General features: G+C 35.5%; 1 protein-coding gene across 1 annotated transcript in view; it reads left to right on the top strand.

The window, feature by feature from the left end:
• Positions 1–12,500, top strand: part of LOC136036795 (protein furry-like) — a gene marked incomplete in the record, with an annotated part of 187,120 nt that overhangs the window by 32,321 nt on the left and 142,299 nt on the right. Inside the window, 2 exon segments of the mRNA XM_065719126.1 lie at positions 4,244–4,472; positions 8,551–9,045. Coding sequence (XP_065575198.1) covers positions 4,244–4,472; positions 8,551–9,045 — 724 coding nt within the window.

The following is a 12,500-nucleotide window of genomic DNA, read 5'->3' as shown; positions in this document are numbered from 1 at the left end:
AACAATTGTTATACTTTGATACAAAGAAAGGGATGAATGAGTTGGAAAAACGATTTGTGCGTGAAGGAGGTGCTGCTGATCTGTCAAATTTCTTCAACCTAGTACTTCGATGTTTCACTAAAACTGGTGGTAGTATCGATCTGTATTTATCACTTCTGAGAAGATATTGGCCAAATTCAAGGATCAAACTGAGACGACGCTCTTGAAGAGAGGGAATTTGTAAAGTGGATAATGCTAACTTATATTCGGTAAAAGCATCGCACAATATTACTTTGACTGCTCTTTTTTGTATTGATTCAAGCTGGTCACTTAGGTAAATAGTGTTATTGACTTGTGGGCCCCATACGGGACATGCATACTCTAAAATCGGTCGAATGTAAGTAAGATAGGCTATCCTTAGTTGTGTCACTGAAAAACCAAATCGACGCATTAGTATAAGTGTCCGCATCGCACTATTTGCCTTTTTGATAATTGTATCGACATGGAGGCTGAAAGAGCAGTCGATGCTAAACTTGACACCAAGCACTACTGCCGAAGATTCACTAGGATAAGGAGGAGGAGGGCACACAAAGTCTCTCTTCAGGGGATTAAAGCGAAGGATTTTAGTCTTTCCTTCGTTGGTTTGGAGGCTGTTCGCAGTACATTCATCTTTGAAGTTTTTGATTATTTCGTTACAGAATTGGGGGACAGCCTCAGACTTCTCAACATTGTACTTCAGTAGAACTGACAAGTCGTCTACATACTTAAATCTTTCTTCATAGCCGGAAAGGATGAAATTTATCACTGCCAAAAACAGTAGACTAGCGAGCTTAGTACCTTGTGGGGCTCCGCATGTAAGCTCGACCCATTCGGAGTCGGTATCTCCTGGGAAAAGACTGTAATCTTGGAAAATACTTAAAGCGGAGAGATCAGGATGAAACCGAATGGGAAGAATAAAAACCTGTCTAAGATACGTGACTGACATAACTGGACCGGATCTGCTCTCTTTGGTCGAGTGGGGGGGGGGTTAATTTGGAAAAATGAAGTATTTATAACTTAGGAAAGGGTGACCAGATCTGAACGAAATTTGATATATACAAGGATCTTGTGCTTTAAGGCTCTAATTTTAAATTCTGACCAGATCCTGTGACATTGGGGGAGTTGGAGGGGGAAACCGGAATTCTTGGAAAACGTGAAAATTGGGGTATTTTTACCTTACGAATAGGTGATCGGATCCTAATGAAATTCGATATTTAGAAGGAATTCATATCTCAGAGCTCTTATTTCAAATCCCGACAGGATCTTTTGACATTGGGGGGAGTTGGAGGGGAAATTTCGGAAAACGCTTGGAGTGGAGGAATCGGGATGAAGCTTGGTGAATAGAATAAGCACATGTCCTTGATACGTGATTGACGAAACCGTACTGGATTTGCTCTCTTTGGGGGAGTTGGGGGGAGGGTTCAGTGATTTGGCGAGTTTGGTGCTTCTGGACGTGCTAAGACGATGAAAATTGGTAGGCAGGTCAGGGAGCTGCACAAATTGACTTGATAAAGTCGTTTTCCCAGACTCGACCATCTGGTGGGGGGGCAAAAGGGAGAGGAAAAATTAGAAAAAATGAGGTATTCATAACTTACGAGTGGGTGATCGGATCTTAATGAATTTTGATATTTAGAAGGACATCGTGACTCAGAGCTCTTATTTTAAATCCTGACCGGCATTAAGCCTCTGAACTTTCTTTTAAATCAATCTATTGATTTTTATAAATTTTTTAGAGCTCATACCATATGAGCTCTTGGCTCTTCTTGCCTCGTCACGAGTGCCATATGAGCTCTTAGCTCTTGTTTTTTCTAATTATTTTGAATCGTATTTTAGCACCAGTTCGTGACCGTTTTAAATTTGCTGATGATTTAACTTTGTTATCACTGCAACTAAGCCCTCTGACTACTGAACACTCTGACTTGACGAGAATTTTCAATGACCTAAAAGCTAAATTAGGACAAGTAAAACTGACGGTCAGCGAAACACTTATACGACTCTTATACGACATATACGGCTTTATATGACTTATTAAACCCTTGTGTCTTATACGACTTGTACGACTTATTACTTTAAGACTTATTTAACTCGTATACGACTCTTATACGGCTTATACGATTTATTAAACTCTTTTACGATTCATGCGACTTGTAAGACTTTATGCGACTTTTTCAACTCTTAATAAGGCTTAACAAACTCGTATCATACGGCTTTATATGACTTATTAAACTCTTGTGTCTTATACGACTTCTACGACTTATTATGACATTAAGACTTATTAAACTCGTATACGACTCTTATACGGCTTATACGATTTATTAAACTCTTTTACGACTCATGCCACTTGTAAGACTTTATGCGACTTATTCAACTCTTAATAAGACTTAACAAACTCGTATACGACTTTTATACGACTTATATTACTTAATAGACTCTTACACGACTCTTGTAGGACATATACGGCATTATATGACTTATTAAACTCTTGTGTCTTATATGACTTGTACGACCTATTACGACTTTAAGACTTATTAAACTCGTATACGACTCTTATACGTCTCATACGATTTATTAAACTCTTTTACGACTCATGCGACTTGTAAGACTTTATGCGACTTATTCAGCTCTTAATAAGACTTAACAAACTCGTATCATACGGCTTTATATGACTTATTAAACTCTTGTGCCTTATACGACTTACACAACTTATTACGACTTTAAGACTTATTAAACTCGTATACGATTCTTATACGGCTTATACGATTTATTAAACTCTTTTACGACTCATGCGACTTGTAAGACTTTATGCGACTTATTCAACTCTTAATAAGACTTATCAAATTTGTATACGACTTTTATACGACTTATATTACTTAATAGACTCTTACACGACTCTTATAGGACTTAAACGGCTTTATACGACTTATTAAACTCTTAAACGACTTTTTACGACTTAATAAACTTTTATACGGCTTTTTCCTTCCTAAAGATCGGCAATCATTCTTCTTTTATCTCCCTACTGTTGAAACACTTGGAGTACTTTTGGGAGAAGAATGCGACAGAACTTGCACGTTGGTTCTCTGACTAAATAAGGTGCCTAACTTTTACATTCATCTTCCAACCTGAAGAGATTTGGCATGCCAAGTTGCAAACTAAGATTTTAAAGTCTGTATACTGCAGATACGTTAGACCTTCCCTTGACTATGTATTTCCAGATTGGCATCAGGGTTTGATGAAAGATTTATCAGATAGGCTTGAGATGCCACCTCTTGAAAAAGACTGTAAAAATTATACTTGGGCATAACTACTCAACATATGATGATGCCCTAAAACAACTCAACTTGAATTCGCTTAATAGTCATAGACATGAGTTGACATATCGATTTGGACTATGTCGTTTGAATTCCCCAGCTCATTGTGGTCTACTACCCGACCTTGAGAGCCACCCTACTGTAGGACCAGTCACTAGACTCCGACAAATAAAAAGTAATCCACAGTTAATGACTTACCAGCCTCTAGTACCAAAAAATATTGCAAATCATTTGTCCCTTATTTTACTCGGTATTTTAATAATATCACCTTAACAAATATTTACTGTTAAATGCAGTTTATTTCAGGTATTTGCCTGTGAGCGTTTTTGAGTGTACCAACCATTTATATATTTAATATTCTGATATATTCTGTATAAACGGTAACTTATTTAACTGTGCAAATTGTTCTTGACTTATATTAATTTTTTATTAATTTTTTTAGTGACTCATTTTAATTTATTGACCTTGAAGAAGTACTTGTTGCCCTAATCTTTTGTGTTGCTGTTTCTTTATTTTTTTTTTATTCTTGTTTTGGGTCTTTTTTTTTGTATTACGACATGCTCATGTTAGCTCGGGCTATTGTAGTGAATAAAATCTATTCTGTTCTATATAACCAAAAGCCAAGGTTCTCCTTAGTGCATATTTTGGGTCAGACCACCTATGATTCAGTTGCATGTGATTAGTTTAGGAATATTTAATTTCCTAGAGTATGGTGACTATAATTGATGTGCCCTTTTTCTCAGGATGTCGATGAGAGAGAATGAAAACAAAAAGGGAAGAGCCGTCAACGTGATTGATTTGATTACTAAATGATTCTAAAATCAAATAAAGGTTTTCGGTTATGTACGAAATAATAGTTTATGCATTCAAGTGCATGAATGTTAGCTGACAGGAGCTAATCTTCAAGGTCTTTACAGGAAGCAGATGAGTTGATTCCACGAGAGCATAAGCCGAAAATAGACCTGTTTCGGGCTTGTTTAGCAGCAGTTCCAAGGCTTATACCCGATGGAATGTCGAAGTCGGAACTAGTAGACCTGTTGTCACGACTTACCCTCCACGTTGACGAAGAGCTGAAAACGTTGGCGTTGCAAAGTCTTCAGAATATTATTACTGAGTTTGCGGAGTGGCGTGAAGATACCATCTACGGTTTGTTCTACCTTTTTTTTGCATGTTGCCACATTAAATGATAATCTAATAAAATCTTCACTGAGGTTTTACATTTTAACATTTGATATTTTACACATAACATTTGACATTTTGGCATTTTAAATTTTACAGTTCCGTTGACATTAACGACAACGGCCTTTATTGATATTTTTATGATATCTGTACTAAAGATATGTTCCAGATTTCATGACTAAACATTACTATTTTTGGAAATTATAATTCTTAACAATTACCCCTGTAGGTAGCCCATATGCCATAGCTGCGGCTCGAGTCGCCCCCCCCCCCCCCACAGTACTTATATACTAGGCGAAAATTGTCCAAAGACGGTATTTTTCCACAAGATAAGGAGTCTTTGACCTTGAAATATTCCCTAGTGAAGAGTTCCGAGGATTTTCGTAAGTTCCTTTCGATAGCTGGATCTTCGAAAGCTACCTGATACACCCGGTATCTGCGTGAGGTTCACCAACTCCTTTGCAGATAAAAGAACCTACCATTGTTGTGCTGGAATTAGGAAGGAATTAGAGGAAAGGTACATAAATATTTTTAATCAACCGGACAGAACCTTAAAATAAAATCTGTCAACTCTGTCTGGTTTGCTTTAAGTTCCTTTTTGTTTTTAGCATAATTACAGGAAGCTGAATATAAACATTGGGATTAAGTTCCATGCATCATTTTTTTTTTATATATAGACTATAGTCTATAAATATTATTATGTTAATTTTATGATGTTAATTCTTTTGTTTTATCAAACAGTTCGTGGTAACGAACTGTAGTAAGGAGCGACCCGGCTCAATAGAAACCAAAACTCTAAAAAATGGAATTTTGATACCAATAGCTACATCAAAAGAATTGCATTTTAATGCTGATTTTAAATATATAAGTTTCATCAAGTTTAGTTTTACGCATCAAAAGTTACGAGCCTGAGAAAATTTGCGTTATTTTAGAAAATAGGGGGAAACACCCCATAAAAGTCATAGAATCTTCATCAGATTCAGCGTATCAGAGAACCCTATTGTAGAAGTTTCAAGCTCCTATCTACAAAAATGTGGAATTTTATATTTTTTGCCAGAAGGCAGATCACGGATGCGTGTTTATTTGTTTGTTTTTTTTTTCCCAGGGGTGATCGTATCGACCCAGTTGTCCTAGAATGTTGCGAGAGGGCTCATTCTAACGGAAATGAAAAGTTCTAGTGCTCTTTTTAAGTGACCAAAAAAATTGGAGGGCACTTCGGCCCCCTCCCACGCTAATTATTTTCCCAAAGTCAACGGATCAAAATTCTGAGATAACCATTTTATTCAGCGTAGTCGAAAAACCTTATAACTATGTCTTTGGCGACGACTTACTCCTCCCCAGTCCCCGTGGGAGGGGCTACAAGTTACAAACTTTGACCAGTGCTTACATATAGTAATGGTTATTGGGAAGTGTACAGGCGTTTTCAGGAGGATTTTTTGGTTGGGGGGGAGGGGTTGAGAAGAGGAGGATATACTGGGGGAACTTTCCATCGAGGAATTTGTCATGGGGGAAGAAAATTTCCATGAAGGGAGTGCAGGATTTACTAGCATTGTTTAAAAAAAAAACAATGAAAAAATAAATATGAAAAAGATTTTTTCAGCTGGAAGTAAGGAGCAGCATTAAAACTTAAAACGAACAAAAATTATTACCCATATGAGGGGCCCACCTCCTCCTAATACCTCGCTCTTTACGCTAAAGTATTTTTAGTAATGTCAACTATTTATTCTACGGTTTTTGTGATTCAGGGGGTCATTCTTAACGAGTTGGGACAAAATTTAAGATTTAGTGTAAAGAGAGAGGTACTGACGAGAGGGTGAACCCTCCCATATGTGTAATAAAAACATGAGAATAAAAAATTCTTTACGTAAGCTAATTTATAAGTTATGTATATCTTTACTAATAAAAAGATTCGTAAAAAATTAAAAGTTCTAGTTGCCTTTTTAATTAACCAAAAAATTGGAGGGCAACTAGGCTTCCTCCCCCGCTCTTTCTTTCTCAAAATCATTCGATCAAAATTATGAGAAAGTCATTTAGCCAAAAAAATAAATAAATATGCAAATTTGATTTTAATAATTCCTCTGCGGAGAGCCAAAATCAAAACATGCATTGATTCAAAAACGTTCAGAAATTAAATAAAAAAAACAAGTTTTTTCAACTGAAAGTAAGGAGCGACATTAAAACTTAAAACGAACAGAAATTACTTCGTATATAAAAGGGGCTACTTCCTCACCAACGCCCCGCTCTTTACGTTACAGTTTTTTACTGCTTTAAAAAGAAGAGTTGAGAGAAAGAGTCAAACTTTAGCGTAAAGAGCGAAGCTTTGATGAGGAAGCAGCCCCTTTCAAATACGAAGTAATTTCTGTTCGTTTTAAGTTTTAATGTCGCTCCTTACTTTCACTTGAAAAAACTTGTTTTTTTTATTTAATTGTTTTAAAATTTACAGTGATATTTGGCCTCCACATTACGAGCCATGGGGCTTTATGGAGGCCATTGGTATAGTGTTCTTGTAAATATTTGTTGTAATAATAAAATGAATTTGAACTTGAAAAAAAGTCTAACCATCTCAAAATATTTAGTATTTATTGGTGACTGGTTCAATTAAAAACATTCGGTTCAAATGTCCAATAATGAATATGTAAATAATGAATATAATGACCGAAAATCAGACTGGTCTGATAATTCCAATAGCAAAAAGAGAAAATGGAATCAGGCTTGAAAGGACAACGGTCGCCCAGTATTCATAAAATACATTGATTAAACATATTTGGATTAGAAATCAAAAGAACTGAACTGTCCTACATTAAAGAACTTTAATCTAGTCAATACGAAAATTCTATTTTAATTTGGTTTATTTTTATCTCGCCGTCCTCACCCTTGTTATTTTATATTCCTGTTTTACATTTAATTTCAACTGAAAACTTTTTGTTATTTATAGTAAGAGGCAAAAATACGTACATTTTCTAAAATACCAATAATAAGGTAAATTTTCAGTGTAGAAATGCCCCGTTTGGGTCCATAAATCAGTATGCGACGCAACTGGCATCTTCTTGTTAACCATTCTTATTTGGTAAACACAAACACTACATTTCCATTTAATTTATGTTTTTTTATGTTTTTTTTAGTATTAGACGTGCATAGGGGAATGGATAAGGAACAGGGGAGGGGAATGCACCTTCCGTACGATTCCTTCATATGTTATAAAAAAAAATTCACACCAACGAACACATAGCAGTAAAATAAGAAAAACAAATCCTGGAATCCTAATGCCAATGAACAGACAGTTAAATGTTGATAAGATCAGTAATGAGATGGATATGGCAATTTTCTTCTGTTCGGAAAGCCGACTTTAGATTAATTTTGTTTAATTGGGAGAACTTTGTGTTGAAAGTAAGTAGACCATGTATTACTACTACTACTACTAAAAACTTACCACAGCACCAAGCCGCCTGAGGCCAATACAGCTACACATGCTCTTCATCCTTCCCAGTCTTTTCAAAGCCCCTCTCTTTACATCTTCCCAGGGAGCTCCCATTTCTCTCAAATACTTCCTTACGACATCCATCCATCCCAACCAAGGACGACCTGCTTTATGTTTAGCCCTAGACTGTTTGCCGAAAATTGGTCTAAATAAAGCAAGTGCATGCCTATTTGGTGTCTGCAATGCACAGAAGATCTAAATATACCACATAAAAGGAATTATGGTAATCAATACTAAGTTAGTTTTACTTTATTGATCGCAGAAAATCTTATCATATCAGAAAAGATGAAATTGGTTTCCCTTAGCGAAACGTTAAGTTTTCACCTGGATTCGGGGGGTACTGATAGGAGGTTGACTGATGCCAAGGTGACTGACTGAGGCAGTTGAAAACTAAGGAATAACATTGTTAGGTCACAATGGTATATGCATAGCAAATTAATTAGAATTCAAAAGAGCAGAATTTACTATGTATTTATTGAAGAAAGTTTTAATTACTGTTAATTTAGTAAAAATGTTATTCGCTTCTCTTTGTATTTACAATATGATAACATATTTCTCTTGATACAGGTTTTGTCCAGTTCTTCATTCGAGAAATTCCTGACACATCTTCTAGTCTTTACGATAGTGGCTTACGTGGGCTCCTACAGTTAGTTACAACGTGGCGAACAGTGGCAAGTTCAACAACAACTCAAAGCAATACAAATAACTCCCTTAGGTCCGTTAGAGAAACAATTGAAGAAAAAGCTGAGCTCGCTCCTAGACTCGACCCGGCCACTGTTCTGCATATGACTGAAGCTTTTTGCTTAGTGGCCTTTTGCCACTGTAGATTTGCTCCCAGAAGAATCTCTGTATTAATACTGAAAGAAGTGAAGCAGATTCTAAAGACGCTAAATTTGATAACAAAGTATGATGAACCCGTTTTAGATGTTATGGATAAGTGCTGTCCGGAAGTATTAGAAAAGTGCTCATCTATGCTTCCGTCGAGTGAAAAGGCGGCACTAAATAGTGTAATTCCGGATATGCAGTGGTTAGCTGAACGAAATTCAGCCATATGGACCGCAGGTAATAATTTACATAACTTAAGAGAGAAAGAAAAAAGAAGCAAGAACACACTTTAAGTAATAAAAATCCGAACATTTCTACTCCACGTCCAAGAGCCTTTATCAATGGGAAAGGTTTTGCATATTTTTATTAATTTTTTTTCGTTAATAATGGCTCTCGGACGTGGAATTGAATTATTCAGATTTCTATTATTTAAAGTTTGTTTTTTTTTTGCTCCACTGTTTTATTTAAGCTATTCCCGTTTTTATCTCTCTTAAATTATGTAAATGGAAAAGCAGGGTGATCTAAGAAATTGCTTAGGTAATGATTTATTAAGCATTAAAACTAATGACGAAGACCATACTGTCTCTCTGTCATACAAGAGTAGGAAGTTATGTTGAAATGCGCAGTTTTTGCCAAGACAGTGACTAGAATAAAATCTAAGCGAAAATTTCGGCTTTATGTTCCATCAACTGTCTTCAGGGACGATAAAAAATTAAAAAACAATAAAGGATCAAAAAATGAATTCAGTTGAAAAGTTGTCGGCAACTTTACTCTGAGAACTTCATCCACGTTTTTTTATATTTTTCATCTTTTTTTATGTCTTCAACGTTTTTATGTTGTTCTTTTTACGTTGTTATTTTGCCGAGAAGGTTGTTAAATATATCGCCAAAATATTCGTTTATTTTTACGTTTATTCGTTTATATTTACGTTTTATTAGCCATTGTCCTCGCAAAAAATCCCATTTCTGCATAACTTACGCACTTTTTTTTTGCATATTGAAGGCTTTTGCTGCCGCAGAATCACTATTCAAAACACATTTAATCTTTTTGTTTTGTTGTGATAATCTTTTGTCTTTTTTCGCTTGTTGTGATATGTCAATTGTTGAAGTAGAGACTCAAAAGCCAAAATTGAACGAAGAAGAAGAGAACAAAATAACGAAACTTATTTCAGATATAACTTCTTTTACGACCCATTGGTTCAACACATAAACTTACTCTAATAACTGGCCACACCAGGAATTGAACTCTCGCCCTTCAGACCAATGATTTTAAATCCAGCGCGCCATCCACTTGGCTAGAACGAAGTGGGCTTCAGGAAGAATACAATAGCGTTAAGAGCAAAACGCATTTCACCTATACTGTGACCCTGAAACCTGACTCTTTTTAGATTAAGGGCATAGAAAGAAATGCTAGAATGTCCAAGTGACTTTTAAATAACTTTTTTTTGCCGATAGGTTAGGATAGATTTCTCATGTCTACTAAAAATTCGAGTCTGATTCTTTGCGTGTTTTTCTTTGGTTGTGTCCACATTACATACTTGTCCTTGAATCAGCTTATAAGCGTTAGTGATCCCTAGCATCTAGCAGTTTTGTCCACCATAAGGGTCAACAAGTGAACTGAGGCTTATGAATGATATCCAATCATTGGCAAAGTTAAAAAAGACTGGGATAGGAACTACCCCTGCCTGATTCCATAATCCTCAAAATAGTGACGAGAGGCCTCTGTTAACTGGAATTTGAGTCCTAGACTGAGGTTTTGTGGTCGATTGATTATAATTAACTTCTCAGGTACTCTATCATTGGCCATAGTTTTCCATTTTTCCTCACAAAGGTAGGAATTTGGGGATTGGAATACCCCCCTTATGTTTTGTATGCTTGTAAATTACCTTCCTAAAAATAAGAGCAAATATCACAAAATTGACGAATTCTTTTGTTATTAAATAATATAATATTATGGCTTGGAAGCTGTTTTTATTAATTGAGCTGTAAAATGTACTTAAACATTTCTTCTGTGCTTAAACATATAAGCAAAAACAAAAACCCCCAGAATTTCTTCTAGAAACTCCAATAGCTCTAGATTAGAACTAGATCAGGGATTCCAGTCTTTTTTGGGTTACGGCTCCCTAAAAACATGAGATTTTTTTTTGCGGCTCTCCTATCCGTGGCTTGTCATAATTTTTGACCTTCTTGAGAAATTAGAAAACCCATCTTTCTAAAAGTGACTATTCATTTGACAGTGAAAATTTAAAATACATACTGTTTTTCTTGGGATCACATAAAATTTGTAATTCCAACTATTTTGGTAATTTTCATATTGAGTTTAGACTGCCTCCATGGTCGTGACTGTTGCGGCTGGTCATGGTGCAGATAAATTCAATAAGGTTTCTACACGCGTTTGAAGTGTACTTTGATTTTGTTTGGTTAGTCAAAAATGAACGAGCAAACTTTACATCCAGAAATAATTGACTGAACATTGAATAATGATTGACATTATTAAAATATTTTTAATGGGATGGATGAGTTTGTTGTTCACATTGTTTACGACACAACTTTTCAGATCTTGGAAAGGAGCTGAATGTGGTGACTCCTCTTTGACGGTGATTTATGAGCGATTCTGACTCTTTATCGTTCTTTACAAGGCTGCAGCGGTTCTGATTACTTTCCACAAATATGATGTTGTAAATGGAATTAATATTCGTAGACCTTACCACTGCTTACCACTAGGAGCTACTGCTTTACACTAAGCACTGTATATTTTTCTTTTACAAAAATTAGAAAGTTCCATACTACTAAATTTTCTCTTGGATGTGTTATCACAAGGCAATTCAATCAGAAATTCTTTTTCTAAAGAAGTAATATAGATGGGGCCTTAGCTAGAATTAGTTTAATATCCCATGTAAATTGTTTAATATTATCTGCTGGATATTATGTATTGAATCATTTGATAAGCTGTTTATGCGATCTTCAAAAATAGATTTCATGTTGCAAGAAAAATAGTTTTGTTGGAGTTACAACTTGGACAAACTGGTCCAACAAGGAATACAATCATTGATAACATCCTCAACAATTTTTGCTTTCTATAGCTGTAACTTTTTTTCTGAAGCCCGAAATCTTTTTTCGAAAAATTTTGAGGATTGGGAATTCTAACAAAGTTGCAGAATTGTTTAATTGAATATTTCACTTCACTCTTATGACTACACCATGGCTTCCCAGGGAGCTGCAGCTTATAGTTTAAAAACCATTACACCGAACGACGACTACACCATAATGTAAGTAAGAAACATAATCCTCTCTGCCACTTACCTCAGCTGGTTGTTGTATAAAGCTAGGAGATCTGGCTTCTGATTAGCTCAATTGATTATTCTGTTTTAGTGTTTCATCCAGATCATAGCTGCTTCTGGATTTGTTATTGTTGTTCCTGGATAAGCCACTGTGAAAAGTTTTTTTTATTGCTTTGTCTTGTGTGTTATACGCCGTCTTGAATATTATTTATTTTAGGCTCTGAACCCCCTTTCATTTTTGATTCCAAAGAAAGGTTCTTCTTTTGGATGTGTGTACTTAGTGCATTGGTATTTAGGATTTTTAAATTATCCAATAAATGCCCTAAGCCAACATCTGGCCATGAATTGTGCGAAAAATAATTTTCTTTTTAGCTATTAAATTTCTAACTACCCAACTTACTACCTTAACTAC

The sequence above is a fragment of the Artemia franciscana genome, chromosome 16, assembly GCF_032884065.1.
Source record: "Artemia franciscana chromosome 16, ASM3288406v1, whole genome shotgun sequence".
Taxonomy (NCBI): Eukaryota; Metazoa; Arthropoda; class Branchiopoda; order Anostraca; family Artemiidae; genus Artemia; species Artemia franciscana.
Note: the sequence above shows the minus strand (reverse complement) of the source record. Positions and strands in the feature narration are given on the sequence as shown.